The 16,736-nt window shown below is 39.4% G+C and overlaps 1 protein-coding gene across 2 annotated transcripts; it reads right to left on the reverse strand.

Annotated features, from left to right (window-relative positions):
* Window positions 1-111: 111 nt before the first annotated feature.
* On the reverse strand, window positions 112-13,423 carry LOC108676321 (integrin-linked protein kinase homolog pat-4). Of its 2 annotated transcripts, none has more exons than XM_018164385.2 (11): window positions 13,291-13,423; window positions 8,569-8,681; window positions 7,893-8,058; window positions 7,271-7,463; window positions 7,034-7,114; window positions 6,705-6,766; window positions 4,603-4,736; window positions 3,300-3,546; window positions 2,617-2,716; window positions 2,034-2,164; window positions 112-1,756 (listed from the first exon to the last, which is right to left on the reverse strand). In XM_018164385.2, exons 2-11 carry the CDS (start codon window positions 8,655-8,657, stop codon window positions 1,607-1,609), a joined length of 1,353 nt encoding a protein of 450 aa, XP_018019874.1. In that variant the 5' UTR covers window positions 8,658-8,681; window positions 13,291-13,423; the 3' UTR covers window positions 112-1,606. The 2 variants fall into 2 exon arrangements, with proteins under 2 accessions (XP_018019874.1, XP_018019873.1); XM_018164384.2 differs by having other exon boundaries at window positions 8,569-8,695.
* Window positions 13,424-16,736: the final 3,313 nt, after the last annotated feature.

Below are 16,736 nucleotides of genomic sequence, written 5' to 3' on the forward strand. Positions count from 1 at the left end.
TGGGCTCACGTTTTATAAGTCTAGCATGTAAATCAATTGACTTAAGAAATGAAGAGTTGATTTTCAGCTGGAATAACTACACAGATTTCATGATAAAAATAAACGAAGTAATTCAATTAGTATCATGTAATAAAGATATCGATTCTATAGACAGGTAAGTCGTTCATTAATAAACAACAATGAATATATTAAGGACACAGCCCCATAAGATTCGCTTCAAAACTTTTCATGCAGAGGTATGAACAATGAAGTACGATAACCGTGGATTTATTTTCTATTTCCTATGCGAGAATCTAAAGACACACAAGGCTGTGCAAGATGCTGCATGCAGATCAAAATCTAGGTACAAATGAAAAAGAAGGTAGCTTTGCCTTATTGAGTTATACGCAACTTATACTTGACACTGCGCCACATACACGATACTGCACCAGACACAGCTAACATGTCCCAGTTCACCAAGAATAGTCCTGAACCAAAGCTTCTATGCGTGGAACCCGATATAACTTTCATCTTACACGCTTTGGTGGAATTAAGAGTGAGCGTATGCAGCTTCGAACGATAGAAACTCGGTGTTGATACACTTGTAAGTAGCAAGAGGCTTCGTTACAGCAATAAATTTGTACTACAGTCCTCAATAAGTTCTAACATCGTTTAATACTTAAACTATACACATTTTATTTCAAACAATCGGGTGCACAAATATAAGCAAATTTCTATTTAAATCTTAGAGAAGAGTTCGTTCTTAATTATAACTTAAGTTATATTTAGGCAGTGAAGGAAGACAACTCGCGCAACGTCACCGGAGGCACAGCAAGACACGGAAATGTTAATTTTTCGACTGCATGAGGCGAGCGCTGGGAACCTCGCTTCTTATTATTTAAGTAGCCACTACAAATTGGCAACATCAGCAAATGGCAGGAGCTCAATTAACTTAATAGTAGTTGAGTTGAACCAGGCAAAGATCTGCCGAATAAAAGTTACATTTATTGACAAATAGCTGTTAATATTGCACACTTTAAAATTATTTTGTTAATACTTCAACATTTAAGAATACATAATTTAAGGCCATTTCAAGACACACATCAACAAATTTAGTGATACTAATTCCAGTTTGAAAAGCACTAGGGTTAGAAAACTCTAAACATCAAGAGTCGTAGGCACAAGAAGAGTCCAGCCACAATATAATCTATGTGAAGGCAATATTTAGAGTAGCGAAAGATGCCAACAGAATTGCTTCAACTCTGAGACAGACTAGCAGCTTTCATAATTCAGCAGGAATTGACACATACTCGTAATATTGACTGAGAAGATCATAAGTTAATTTCCGTTACTAAACATGGAAGGGTCAATTTTTGAGTCGTACGAAGCATCTTCTTCAACAAGTTAAAAGTTAGCACAATCGTTTACATGAGAAATCGCACTTTGCAGAGAAATTAACTAGGCACTTGAGTTACCAGTCGTTCTGATCGACCGGCTATGGTCACATCAGACGACCACGCATGGAAGCATCATTTACTGGTGCTGACCACAGAAACCTAATAAAAGTTCTTGCAGGCAACACAGTCTAAGCATCTCCGTTGAAGAAGATAGTTGTCCGATATTCTAACTACTGCGAGCACATCTTCTCGAGGATTGGCTGGAGCATGTCGAAAGATGGGCGTTTGCCAGGCTCCTCGTTCATGCTGATGTTGATGAGCTTGCAGATGTGAGGCGACAGGCCAGGCGGCAGCGACACGCGCAATCCTTCAGTTGCGATCTAAATTTATATATTCGACATCAGTAAAATGCGTGGGAGACATGGATAATTGAACATAGATCGATGTCGCAAGACGCTCAGGAGCGGAGTAGTTAAGTCACCATTTTCAATATTCAAATATGCTGTAATTGAAAATCCTAGAGCAAGTTTTCGCCGGTAAATTTTCAGCGATTAAAGACATAAACTTGCGACGTGAATTCCATAAAGAATGATAAAAAAATATTGGATTTTACTAATCTGTACTGAAGAACGGAAACTTTGAACTGAAGGCACTAACCTTCATTCCGGCCTCCATTGGTGAGAGGTCAGCGAAGGGCACCTCCCTGGTGGCCATCTCCCACAGTACTATAGCGAAGCTCCACATGTCAGCCGCCTTGATGTTCAGGTCCTTTTGTTTCTTCACAAGAGCTGCGTAAAGAGCAAATAGTATCTTTAATACGGGTTCAAGAGTTAACGCAATGCTAAAATGTTATGGCCAATCATGATTTAAGGTTCAACATAATGTCGGCAAATTAAACACTGCTTTTGAGCTGTTCTGCAACCAAATTTGCATGAAAAAAGTAGACGAGACGCCATCGAGGTAAGAAATTCTTCTCATGATGAGAGAATCAACAACAAACGGAGCCAGGACCAAAATCAGCACGGTCTTCATACAATAGTCCGATACAATTTATAATCCTTAGTTAAATATGTTCCTAATCGTGATTTTAGAAGCATGCCTTACGTTGGAAGACGTTGATATCCGCAATCCCAAAATGATACCAAGAAGTTTAACCACATAGCAACGAGCCACACGAAGCTCACTGAGGAACGGGAATAGATTTTGAACTATGCTCACGTTATGCCCCGCAGACACTCACCTTCCGGAGCGAACCACTGCGGGGAGTAAATTTTGCCTTTTTCTTGGAAGGTGAACTTGGCGTCCGCCATGCTGATCTTGGCCGTCAAGTCGTCGTCAATCTTAGGGAAGCCAGAAACTAGAGTCAAGGCGCAGACAAATTTAACAGCACAACCTTCGATCGTAAACACAAGTTAGCTTGATGGAGGACAAGAGCTCACCGGCGGTAATACGGACCTCTGTTATGGCTTACTGCATTCAAGTGTCGTGCCGTGAAAATGTTATTCCTCGAACAAAAAACACCGTCAGTGACGGTGGTCAGTGAGGCAAAGCCCCGACCCAGATAGCCAGCTGCCTCAAATTACTATTAAATACAATACTTAGAACAATCAGCGTCACTTTGTGGCGTTTGTGTTGAGTAAAACCTCGTGTGTAAAACCCAGACATACTTTAAAGAAAAGACATTTTGGTCACAATTGATTTTTTACGGTGCGATTCCTTAACGTTCGTTTCCATCATTAAAGATTTCATTACTTCGTCAATTCGCCACCATGTAATCGAGTGTTGGTAGGTACTTGAATAGCATCGCTTAGCCATCAAGTTCAAGTTTAATGGCATCATTTACTATTCTAAGACCAAGTGTTCGGTCTGCCACTAGTTTGCCTGGGAATTTCCAACAGATACGTTTTGGAGCATGAGACTCACCATGACATGTTTCGAGGACAGGTACAGGTTTGGAACTATCTTGTTCAGTGAATGGATGAAGGCCATGCCTTTGGTGATGTCAAGGGCCCACTTGAGGGCCTGCGAGGTGTCCAGCACAATATTGCCATCGCTCTGATGCAGCACGTTGAAGAGCGACCCGTACTGCAGGTACTGCGTGATCACCACCAAATTGGGAGGCGAGTTGCAGCATCCAACCACCGGCAGCACGTTTGGATGCGAGAAAATCCTGACAAGTGCAAGTCACAGTAAAAATAAAAGCAAAACCGTTGTTATAGCGTAAGTACAGCATTGCCAGCCAGCTTACGACCTTAAATCACTCCACGTAATAAGTACCTAGAGTTCGTATAAGGACGCCAGCCCAAGCTCATGCTGATGCAACGCCCTCGACGGCTACCGAGCTCCGCTCACCATCAACACCGTGAAATGAACTGATCTTCCCAAGCCTCGAAGCAGCAGCTAGCTCCTCTCATCTCGGTACCGCTACCACCACAAACAACTTTTGAGCGCAGCAGCGCGTATAGATGCTTTATTTCATATTTATTAGCGGCATACAGGAATTTCCCAGCTTCATCGCCTAAACATGAGGTCTCAAGTGGATGCACCGATGTAAAAAATTGTATAAATAATAATAACGTTTAAAGTTTATGATATATTTCAAGTATTGAAGCCATGGATGTGTAGTGACCATGTATATATTTCCCCGAGTTACCCCCGCAACTCATTTTCCAGGAACGTCACAAGCCTATATAACTCAGCATTGTTATCCGTCTACTCGAACCGATTTTTATTATTGATGTCATTTCAGTTATCGTCATTAATAATTGTCAACTATAATGTTAATACTGTGACTGTCAAGTATAAGTTGGCAACAAATTTCCAATATCAGCATGGGCCTAGTGCCTTACAATATCAAGTAATTTCAGTTGTTCAGGTCCATTTGCCCTAGTATCGTAGCTTATCCTGGACTCTAATTCTCGATTCAATACACAGAATAACACCTCTCGGATTTAATTTCCCAATACGAAGCACGATTGTAAGAGGCTAGCACAGTCTATTCACCGACTCACACGCCTTAGCCGACATTGGGCGTTTGGAACAACCAAACGTCCGGCACGATTTAGAACTTTATGTATTCACACCGCGCTGCTAGCATCCCCACGTTTGACACATGCATACTTTTATCAACAGCAGTGCCACAAATTTGTCTGTTTCGCAATTAATATCAGTTCATGTCTTCTTTAATTTGTACCGGAAACTAGCTCGATTTTAATGTAGAACAAACCTAAGTTTTGGGAACTCGTCGTTGAAGTCGCGGCAGATTCGGTCGGTTACTTCCCTCAGTCTGAGTATCTTGGCTACGATGTCGTTATTCTGCCAACGGCCGCGCCACATCTCGCCAGACGGCGTGTCTGCAATCTGCACAAGAACTGAAGTATTAGCAACGTGTTGTGTCGGCACTTGAATATCATACTAAATCAGGGCTGTCGTCAATTTTTGCAATGTTTATGGACTTTATAAGGCTAAAAACGTATTTTTGACCTGACCTATCCAAACTGACTTTGATGCTATGAAGCTACTTGTATTCTACCAGCCAGGAGGCGCGTCTAGTCCAAACATATCCCGCTGCATGGAAATGGCTTGTCTGTTGCGGGACGTGTTCATACTAAAACTTTAGCAATGTCTTTGATTTTTTCCACGTGTCAGGAACACTAAACAAAAATTAAAGTTGCCTCTCGAGTTGCATCTAATTCTTTTCAGTTTATAAATATGGCCAATGATGTTTATGCTTATTTCACATTCTATCTCAGTGCTTCTAGTATATGCCATGCAGGGTTCGTACAGGTATTTAGAAAAAAAAAAAATTCCATGACTTTTCCGTGACCATCAATATAATTTTCCAAGACTCGTATACGACAGATTTAGCATGACTGAGATTTTTAGCATGACATCTATCATCTCCTACAGTTGATAAATAGCAAACGTGTAAATGCATAGCTCTTCAAAGCTGCTTCCCTGCTTCCTCCATATCTGACACATCGAAGTCTTTCGAGCACAATTTACATATCGCCATACCTTAATGCTTTGGATGGCGAGCAAGCCAGTCACGATAAGCTTCTGTTCTTAACAAGTCATGGAATTTACACTTTCCAGGTATGTTGATGTAGAAATTGAATACTGAAGAGGGAACGCTGCCATGCAGATCAAAAAGTTCTCCGATGCAACTGAGCTCGGTGACCAATCAGAACGCATGAAACAAGAGTCTATGGCACAGTCTCTTGTTTCATACGTGCTAATCAGAATACAGGAAACAAGAGGCTGCACAATTAGTTTAACACACGCAGCACAGAAAAACACTTCTTTTTTTTTCTTCTTTTATTTGCAAATTCCATGACTTTCCATAACCTGAAATGAAATCCAATAACTTTCCAGGCCTGGAAAATGAAAAATCAAACTTCATGACTTTCCAGGTTTTCCATGGCCGATACGAACCCTGTCCATGAGTACACTTGTAACTTCTATCAGGTCAAGACCAAACCCCCGGGAACTGAGACTTGATGCTTTATAATGGCGAATCTTTCATCTTAACATTTGCCGTTAAAATCAGGAATTATTATTGTTGCATATCTGTGAACACTCTCGATTAATTTAAATCTTTTTCAAGTTTCGCTGACAGCACAACTTTCCCTAGCTCCTAGCCATGAGCTCACTTCTGTCACGAACAGCTTCATCAATCATTATTCTGCGTGTAATTACTGATAAGAACGTCGTATCAGTCCTGGTACTTTATCTGCTTTATAAACATGCGTTTGAGTACGTTTGAAAACCTTGTTGTCATTGTTGCTGTGTATTGTATACTCCATACCCATAATAAAAATATTCCTTCAGTTCTAAGATGAATGCATGCAACATCAAACAAATATCATTTACTGCATCTCTTACCACAGCATCTACCTGACGCCCCTGGCACAAGTCATAATCACGGTAACAAGTCCGGGTGCTTCATTTATAACTTGTCATCACGTACAGAGAGAGACAGCTCCAGTCTTACCCCCAGCTGGAGCGAGCCAGCTTCAGCCTCACCCTCAGCTGGAGCGACACAGCTCCAGCTTTACCTTCAGCTGGAGCGACATAGCTCCAGCTTTACCTTCAGCTGGAGCGACATAGCTCCAGCTTTAGCTGGAGTGACACAGCTCCAGCCTTACCTTCAGTTGGAGTGACACAGCTCCAGCTTTACCGTCAGCTGGAGCGACATAGCTCCAGCTTTACCTTCAGCTGGAGTGAGTAGTGACACAGCTCCAGCTTTACCTTCAGCTGGAGTGACATAGCTCCAGCTTTACCTTCAGCTGGAGCGACATAGCGTGAGCGACACAGCTCCAGCCTTACCTTCAGCTGGAGTGACAGGTCTTGGATGTTGATCCCCTTGTGGCGGGAGAGAGTTGCGTCCCCTGGAAGGAAGGAATGTTATATTCTTATATTTTTCAGAAGCATTAATCTGGCTAAGACAAAGTTCTGTATCAGTTGAACAAGTAACTCGTTGAGTAGGTGATAATGTTAATAACTGGCTCACTGTAATGTACAACATAAAACAAAAATATTTCATTAATTACAGTAATCCAACAAAAATGGAGTGTATTTTTGGTAAGTAATATTGCACATGAAAAAATAGTATCAAGAATGTGCACAGGTTCATGTTGAACAGCTATATTACTCACTGCTGCGAGTCTTGAGGCCAAGCCAACTCTGATCCTTGAAGGCCACCCTCTCAAGCTTCTGTCCATTCTGCACAGCCAAGCCTGCCAAAAAATAATCAAGATATAATAACAGTATGTTACATTCATCTTAACTGCATCATCTCATCACACAAATTAGTTTCTCAAAAACAAAAATTTTATTTGATAGTATTTCAAAAAGCCACAAATGTAGGCAATGAGTAAAAAATTTGTTCTTACTGTGCAGCCGCTTTGCCATAGAGCCCTTGCATTTATCCAGAGGAACATCGCCATACTTGTTAGCAATAGCAACGCTAGCATCCGCATCAATCAGATCCTCAGCTATGTTCTCATAGCCCCAGAAGCAGGCATAATGCAGGGCAGTATTGCCATGCTCATTCACTTTATTCACTTCAGCACGATGACGCAGAAGCTGCAAGTGATCAATTACATTAGTAACACAAAAATAAAGTTTGATTTTAGAATTTAGACAAGTCTATAACCGTCTTTGAATACTAAGTTAAAGTCTAAAAGGTCCTAAAGCAATCAACATTGCTGCAAAATGTTCACCTTGTGATCTATAAACATTAAAACAAATTAAAGTGAATCTTAAGTGTAGACAAGCACAAATACTTCTTTATGCTTCAAAGCCAATATGATATAAATACTATTGTAGAAAAAGACTTGTCAAAAGACCATGGATAGTTTTTCAAAATCAATCATAGAAACCATGGCAGAAACATTAAATACTACAACACACCATCAATTTGCAAGATTAGTCTGAAAAACCAACTGTGATTGGTTGTATTATATATATAGGTAATATTCAAGATTAAATTTTGCAAGTGAAAAAGAAACTAACAGTGCAAACAATGTCTCTGTGGTCATGAGCAGCAGCCAAATGAAGTGGGGTGTCGTCACCAAGGTTGGTGGGAGACACACGGCAGCCTCGACTCAGCAGAAGCTCAACAACATTCATCTGACCCTCCTTTGCCGCCCAGTGCAGTAAGGAAAATCCATGGTCATCACTGAAATAAAAAAAGACACTGTGCTTTACAAATATGATATAATAGAAGTATTTGTTGTATTACCACTACAGCAGTGTTAATAGCAATATTTAATGATAGTACAACCAAAATATCAAAACCAAATACTGGACTATAAAATGGTGGTATTCAAAAAATGATTTGATAATCAAATATTTCCTGTATTCAAGTGATACCAAACAACTTGTGGGCTTTTGAGCAACAAAAAGAAAATATTAGTCAGCATTTATGACAATTCTCAGACAAATTATGCAGACTAAAGGCAACTCTACATACCAATACAATTTTATTGAAAGAATAAACACATCAGGCTCACATTTGAAAAAGTTAACTGACTGGAAAAGAACAGCCTTCTTGCATTAGAATAGCAAGCATTTCTTTAAGCAAGAACATTAATTTTTTTTCAAATCCAAATACAAGACACGAGACCAGCTTGATCACAGAAGGGTAACAATATCTATTCCAACCATAAAGTTATGGAGGAGAGGTTACCCTTGATTGAGGTCATGCTCAGTGTCGTCTAGCCACATCCTGACTTGGAGCATGTTGCCTTCACGGCACCAGTGGAAAATGTCATCCATGGTGGCAGGCTGGGATGGTCCGGTCTAGTAGGAACAAGCTGTAGCAGTAAACATTGCAAAGTAAAATCTACACATGATTCAATCATGAATAGTTTCATTCCAATACACAAGTTCAACAGAAAAAAGAAAATGGGCACTACTATTAAATAATAAACATAAAATAAAGTTTAAAATGAAAGAATACTAGAAAATGAGCCAAAGCTACCTGTGCCTATCGAAATTGCATTCATGCTGAACCCATTGCACTGACCTCTAATGACCACAGCACTTCTTGTGCTGCTTCAGCTAAAAAAAAACATCTATTCCATCAACAAAACAAAAGTCTAAACCAAAAATTTATGAAGACGGACATCACTTTATATTTGAAAAACCACAAACTGTAGTCCAAAATGGCATTATGTGTTTTTTAGTGCATTTTCTCATTTATGGAAAAAATGCACTATTGTGCTTGCCATTTCCATCTGTCTGTCTGTCCGTGACTTCACGTTTTTGTTGACAAGAAAATGAGCTCTCTGTCACTCACTGCAGTGAGTTGTGTTATATTTTTTTAATATTGAGGGTTGGTGTGGTTAGTGATAGTGAGTCCACTCACTCCAAAGCACTGTGCAGTACCTGCTAAAAGGCAACTTCTATATAAATACCTATATAAATATATGTCATAGGTAGAATAATTTGTAGCAAGGAGTCAGGATATTCTTCTAAAAATGGCATTGGCACTAATGGCAGTTCATGAATTCAAGTTTGATTGAGCCTGTTAACTTGCTCAGTTCAACCATCAATGCTGCTAATGTCATCACTGGCACCACAGCACTTAAGCTGCCAGCCTTCAACAGAAAAATCAATTATGTCAACAAAACTCCATAACTTTCTAGCAAGTTGGAAAAGTTTTGCACTTGGTATGCACAATATGCAGTAGTCCAAGTATCAATCCGTATAAATTACAATGGTTCTGACATTACTATATGAATTTTAGGAAAGCGTGCCAAGGTAAGCCGCATGCAAAGTATCTAACGAGCAGTAACTAGTGACTTGTGTGGCATTGCTGATCTAACATAAGCAAAGTAGGACAAAAAATTTCTAGTTTCATTTTTTACAATCTATGCACAGGCATGAAATATATCTGCCATTTGAGCTGCAACTAGAGCTATCTTGTCATTTTTGTAGCACTGCAAGATTCCTGCTAAAAGAATTACCTCTCATCTCATTGTTAACAAAAGAGAGCACAATCAGGACAAGAGATAAAAAATTATTTAAATACTTCACCTTTGAGCTGCAAGATTTCAGTAATGACTGGGAAAGTAATAGTAGCAGAAATAATTAGCTCTAAGCTAATATTAGCTCTAATAATTAGCTAACATTTGAGGGATTTGTATGCCTGTTAATCAAAGGTAGGTAAGGCAGCAAAATATTAGCAATAATTCCGCAGGATGCACAATAAAATGAATGAATTAAATTTTATCTCTAAATTGCAATCCCAGACAGCAGTTTAATCTGGGAAACTAAACCAAATATGTGTGATGTTTAAAGCAAAGGAATTGCTTTAGCTAAATAACATATATAACTCTCATATAACACAATAACAACTTTACTGGAACAGGTTTCATGCAAGTCTTATTTCTATAACATATTTGTATAATGTGACAACAACCCACCAAAAAAATCTCCATGATTTTAAAGAACAAGTAAATGTCAATCAAGTTTTCATTCAAACATTAACAGATGTCAATCAAATGCCAGTTGTAATAGGCCAGCAAAATCAAAATATTAATAAACAGCATGTACTAAATGTAGCACAGTAGCACTTTAGCATAATATACCAAAATATGATAAATGTATCACAATCAGCCAAATTTAACAAATTTTCCTAATTAGGAAAGAAGAAGGTGAATTTCAGGAGAATTAATAAATTCTGTTGTAAGATATACATATATATACCTTATTCCTCCTGAATCTATTGTGTGCTTAAGCCCAATTCCATCTTAAGTACTAAAATTAGCATGTCTGTCAGAAAAGTAAAATTCCCAGTTGTGTACGTAATTAGCTACAATTATTCATAAATAAGCCCATTTCTCAGGAAATGTGCGCAAGCAAGTACAAGGTCAGATTGTTAGATGAAGTAAAAAATCTGTAATAATTCAAGAAGAGCTTTAATTTTTTTTCCATCACTGAAACATTAAAGTCTCAATTCATTAATAGCATAAGGAAAAATAATAAAATGTCAACAACTTGACTACCTTAAAACAGCTTGGGGAATGGAGACTTGGGGATGTAGAGACAGACTGGGTGAGGAGCAGGAGGGATGTACAACAAGGAAGTATCCTGTCTCTACTTCTCTTCAACCTCTACACAGAAGAGATGGCTACAAGGGTTAGGAGAATGGATGTTGGTGTGTGTGTGTGTGTGGGCAGAGAAAGTTTAAAATGCTTCTATATGCTGATGATGCTGTGATTATGAGTGAAAATAGCAAAGAACTACAAGTATGCTGGACTGTGTGACTGAGTTTGGGAGTAACTACAATGTGCAATTCAGTGCAGAGAAGAGCCAAGTATATGTTGTGAATGAATCGGTTGAGAATATGAGCAGAGTGTGGATGTTGGGAGGGAATGACTAACGAATGAGATTGTTAGGACAAACAAGTATAGGTACTTAGGTATGCGTGTGGACCAGGATGGATGTCGGAGAACAAACGCCCCAAATTTAAGTAAGGCAAATCAATGGTTGGGTATACATGGAAGTGCAGCAAAAGTGAGAGCGAGTAAGTATGAAGTATTAAGGGAAGTGTGGAGGATTGTGGCAGTGCTTAGTATTATGTATGGATTGGATGCAATGGCATATAGTGATGGTGAACTAGATAAACTGGAAATGACACTGTTATTGACACAGAATAGAGTGGCAATATTGGCACTAGGAATCCCCAGGTTGACTGCAGTGAAGGCCCTGAGAGGGGACATGGGATGGAGTACCTTCAAGGAGAGATGAACAAGATCAGTTTTGAGGCATAAAGTGAGACTAGAGCAATTAGATGATGAATGTTGGGCACAAAAATGTATATGTGGAACATAAAAGTGAGCAAATGGGCATGTAGATATTGTACATTGGTATGAAAGAGTGGTATGCATGAAGCATGGGTTTGCCATGGACCCGCTGGGCCCAAGAATGAATGGGTGGACACAGTATGGGGGTGATTGCGATAGAGCAGGATGAAAAAAAGTGGAAAAGAGAATATAAGCAAGTGAAAGACTATGGGCTGAAGGTGTGGAAGCAGGGAATGGAGGGAAAGGACACTAAGACTATTCAGATGAAAGTGATGCCACATTATGACTGCATGTATAATGGTAGTAGAGGTGGGGAGTGCTGGGGACCTTCTGTTTTGTGTGAGGACAGGGGCGCTAGGTGTGAATGGACGTACCATACAGGTGGAATGAGAGGAGCCTGAGGAGGGAAGATAAATGTTTTAGGTGTGATGAGGATGAGAAGGAAACTGTGGAGCACTTGGTGATGGAATGTGGGATGTATGAGAGTGATTAACAGTCTATGATGGAGCTGATTCTGAATAAGGGATGTAAGAGTAATAAGGTGGGTGGTGGGGTATGAGAGAAAAAGTGAAGAATGGATGGCAATGATTTTGGGTTTGTCTGAGGGAGCAACCGCAGCTGTGTTTGATGTTTGAGAGTGTAAAGATATTTGGAAAATGTGTGGAGGTTGAGGAAGAGTAGGAGGATGATATGAGTGGGACTGTGAGGTCTTGACTCTGGAGGAGTGAAGGGGTTAAGAGAGGAGAGGGTGGGGCAAAGGTGCTAGGAAGGCAAAGGTGACCCTGCTGAATTTTTGACTTGACAAGATAGATGCTTGAGGCCTTTCTCAGAGGCTTGTTTGTCTCTCCAATACTATGCTAACTTTTATACTATTAGCAAAATGCAGGGGCAGCTGGGTTGCAAAAAAAAGTGTCTAGTTTTGGCATGATGGAGCATATAGAGAAGGCAGGTAGATTAAGCCAATGTTTATCAAGGCAACTCTTAAAAAAGTATCGATGGACCACAGATGATGCTCATAGTATATTGTTTCTGTTTTCCTTAGGATGTTGACATCACTGTCATCAAAGACATCAATGACATGCATAACAGAATGTTTTAGTCTTTTAGGAAATAAGGATTGATGAATATGTATTAACTGAACCTTTTGTTAACTTACAAGTGTGACGTGAAATTGTATTTTTTTTTCTAGTAAAGGATCTTTTCTGCAGCATGTAGACTATGACTGATTTTAAAGGTAATGACCAGAACTCTGCAAGCTGCAGCAAGCACTCAATTTCAATTCCAGCAAATTTGCCAAGTGCAACCTAAAATATTATATTTAATCATTATAAATCACCTGCTGTACTTGCCTCTTGTTTTCAGATAACTTCTAAAGTTAGATTTTGTCCGCTAAAAATGACTAACAGTAAACAGCTGAGTGAGCTGACACTTCATAACATCATTCCATTAGCATGAATGGAATGTTCCACCAAGTTGCCTCATACTCATTTCATTGCGATTTTGGGGGATCAATGTTACTACTAGCCTATTTACTTTCTTTTCTAACAACAATTTGTACAGTAAAGTGTAATTTCCCGCCATTATCTAATGTAACTCACAATTTCCCAGCTGGAAAGGTCGTAAAACACGATCAGATGTTCCTGCGTTATCGGCCAGCCCCGCCCAGACGACCACACCAGCTACACGCGTAGAGGCGAACAGTTGACTGAGCCAGGCTACATTGGCATCTCGCCCACTTGACTTTCGCCTACGACTACATCAAGCGAGCGAGGGAAGTGCACATACTCACCATGCATATATATATTATATTGTCGCAACATCAACAAATATCAGCCGCCCCAAATGCTTACTTTTTACGATTTCATCTATCCCAGTTGGATTTTTATGGATATAAAGCCTATGCAGTGCAATAACTTGTTTGTAACATGAAGCTCACTAAACTCATTGCATCAGTAACAAATAAAAAAAATCATTTTATTTCGACGTATTTTTTATACAATATTTGGTTTTATAATTTGAATGTTCTAATTCTAATAGATCGAAAAATGTTCTATAATTTACATTTTAAATCTCGTATTCGAGCTTCGTATCTTTGGTACCGTACCTACAGAAGTGAAGTAGCAGCTAGCGTTGATGTAAAAATTAATAGGAAGTCTTGGAAGTCGTTTTCAATATATTTATTCGATCAATACATTTGTTCGGTTTTGAGGTCACAATAATTTACTCGCAGATTCGAGCATTCAACATGGAAAAATGGTACGTCTGAACAGCACTACTGAAGTACTTCGAAAAATCACTGGAATAAAACTCTATGGTTAGACAGAAATTCTTAAAATAAATGACTATCTCCAAATGAATAAAATTGTAAGCGGTTAATGAATTTACAACAAAAGTTTCTTAGAATTTATTTTTTTACAAAACCTTTAGCTCGTCTAGCACTTAAAGCTAACAGGGAACCAATAACCTAACATTTGCCCACAGTCGAGAAGAAAGCTAACTGTCCAAATGATGAGTCATGAGACAGAACACGAAAGGCAATACTGCGCTGAAACCATTCAACACGACATGAAGGATTCACCACTATCTGAAATTTCGGCCTGAAGGATTCAACATCACATGAAACGTCGGACTTCAGAAATACGAAGGTATAAATGATAGTTTGCAGGAATAATCCTATAGCACTGAACTACAGATTCGAGTCTAGAGAGACCAGGCACTTTAATGTGAACTTTTAAATGTAGAATGAATGGCGCAGTGACAACTATGTCGACAGCCATACTAAGATAAGAAAATAATTAAATGTTTTTCTATGCATCCATGCATGCGAGCAATGAGAAAAATGTTAATGCTCATCAGTTTGCTGGATATATTTTCCTTTAAATGGCGATTTATTACAAGTTAATTCCGTTAACGTCTAAACGTTTGTACCTAAACAAAGGAAGTAGTGCACAATAAATACCAAATTATTGCAAGTGAAGTCGGAAAAAATTGTCAGGTCGATGAGCCTGAGACTCACAATGGCCTGATGCCTCTCAAATACTCAACTCTGGCCTGCTTTAATTAAGCTTCAATTTCGTATCAGTTTTCAATTTCGTAGAGGCGCACAAAAAAAACAATGCAGGTAAACAGAAGTATGTTTAAGCTAGTAACTTTATAGCAACAATATAAACAAAAACTTCAATACTATCATACGATTCGAGACTAGAATGTGACCAATATTCATTTCCTAGTGCGCTTGCTTATACACTTTCAGAGCGCACTTAGCGACATGCTTTTTGTACCAATAGACCTCAATTGAATATATCATACATGAAGAAATCCTACGTTCACGGTAGCCAGGATAGTGCGATATTTTGTTTTGTGTATGACAGCAAATGATCTTAGAAATGTGGATGAAGAAAACCTAGAAGTGAAACAATCGTCGTCTGACACGTGCATCATCGGAATATTATTAATTGACAGCTTTATTTGAATCAACTATTGACTTTAATGTATTTTCCTAGTTCTGGAATGATGACTGGTACAACCGAAATAAAAATATTCAAGTTGTACCGCCCGAAATTCTAGAAAGAACAAAACATTTTGTATATTGAACCATGGGTGGTGAGGCGGAGAAACGGGTGATATGATAACGTGATTGTACGATTGAACGCAAACTTCACACGAATCGTGCACAAAATGAAATAACAATATAAATAAATAGAGCACAATACGACTATTATAAAGTGAATTAAGTGTTAAGAAATTAAGGCAGCAGGAAGACGCAACATAAAGTTGCACTTGATAGTCGGACGATTATTAAAACATGAACTTAAGTGGAGAAAAACATGCATTCTGACTCGCGTAGAAATGAACATCTAAGCTCTGCCTAACAGAGTAGTGTCATAATATGTAAGTCTGACCCTCATCCAACTTGACCACTCAGCTCCATCACCTAGGCATAGAATGAGGGAGCAAATTTCCTCGAATACCCTAGACGGCGGATCCCATCACATACCTAACAAATTAAGTTAGTTAAATGGCAGGGGGTTCAGTGGCGCATTAGCCACTTAGAGATCTCGTAACGGAAGTTGAGAGTAGATATAACTATCGAGATGGATAATCTCAATTTCTCAAATCCAAAATCACCCATCACCTACAAGTGTTGCAAGGTCCTGGCGTTTGCACGAGAGGCCGGGCGGCTGCATCAGCGAGTCATCAAACGCTCGCACAAGAGAATAAAGAAATCCTGCCTACTCAATAACCTAACTCAACAACTGCCCTGCCTACCTAACAACCTAGCCCAACAACTGCCCTGCCTACACCACAACTTGACCCCACAACTGCCCTGCCTACACCACAACTTGACCCCACAACTGCGCTCCGCAGTCAGACACCACAAGCTCTGTAGTGCAGCGCTCAGCAATAATGACCCCTACATTGGAACGCAACATTTCTCAGTACAACAGACACGCGTCAGAAGACCACCTCTCCTCCGGAGGTAACAAATTAAGCATTGATATAGTACCTTACATCGACATGACAAAAACCCGTATGATATTCATTCGTCTTGAAATAATTCAAGGATGTCTAGCTGACACTGAACTCTTACTTTACATCGTATCTATAACTTTGCAATGCAGTGATTGATAACACCAAGCATGAATAATGGTTCCTATCACTCCTTCGCCTTCTCTGCGAAACTTTAAGATTCCATTCAATACGAAGTGTAAGAAGATTATCTTAATAAAAATATTGGAATAATATTACTCTCAAGGGAACTAATCGTTTCAAATATGCATGAATAAAAGCAAGTGTTGAGTTTAAGCCCTGGCACAAACCATAATACTGCACGATCGTCTTGGTTTGAGCTCTACAGCTCGAGAAGGAAAGAGAAATATAGCATAGGACTCTCGTGGGACGACGAGAAAGCTCCACCAATATCTAGCGGCACCAAGGCATGGGTGCGAGGCGTAGCGGTAAAATGCCACGCAAACAATTTTATTACTAAAAGAAGCGGAAGAAAGCCTGCAACATTCCACTCATAACGTCGAATGCACTCACA

Source organism: Hyalella azteca, unplaced genomic scaffold (assembly GCF_000764305.2).
Source record: "Hyalella azteca isolate HAZT.00-mixed unplaced genomic scaffold, Hazt_2.0.2 contig5826, whole genome shotgun sequence".
NCBI classification, from domain to species: Eukaryota; Metazoa; Arthropoda; class Malacostraca; order Amphipoda; family Hyalellidae; genus Hyalella; species Hyalella azteca.

Excerpts from the sequence above, each read along its gene's own strand:
- LOC108676321 (XM_018164385.2), bottom strand. The coding sequence starts at position 8,657 with ATGGATGACATTTTCCACTGGTGCCGTGAAGGCAACATGCTCCAAGTC. Across the intron at positions 7,115-7,270 it reads TATGGCAAAGCGGCTGCACA|GCTTGGCTGTGCAGAATGGA; the intron begins GTAAGAACAAAT and ends ATTTTTTGGCAG. Across the intron at positions 3,547-4,602 it reads GACGAGTTCCCAAAACTTAG|GATTTTCTCGCATCCAAACG; the intron begins GTTTGTTCTACA and ends TGCACTTGTCAG.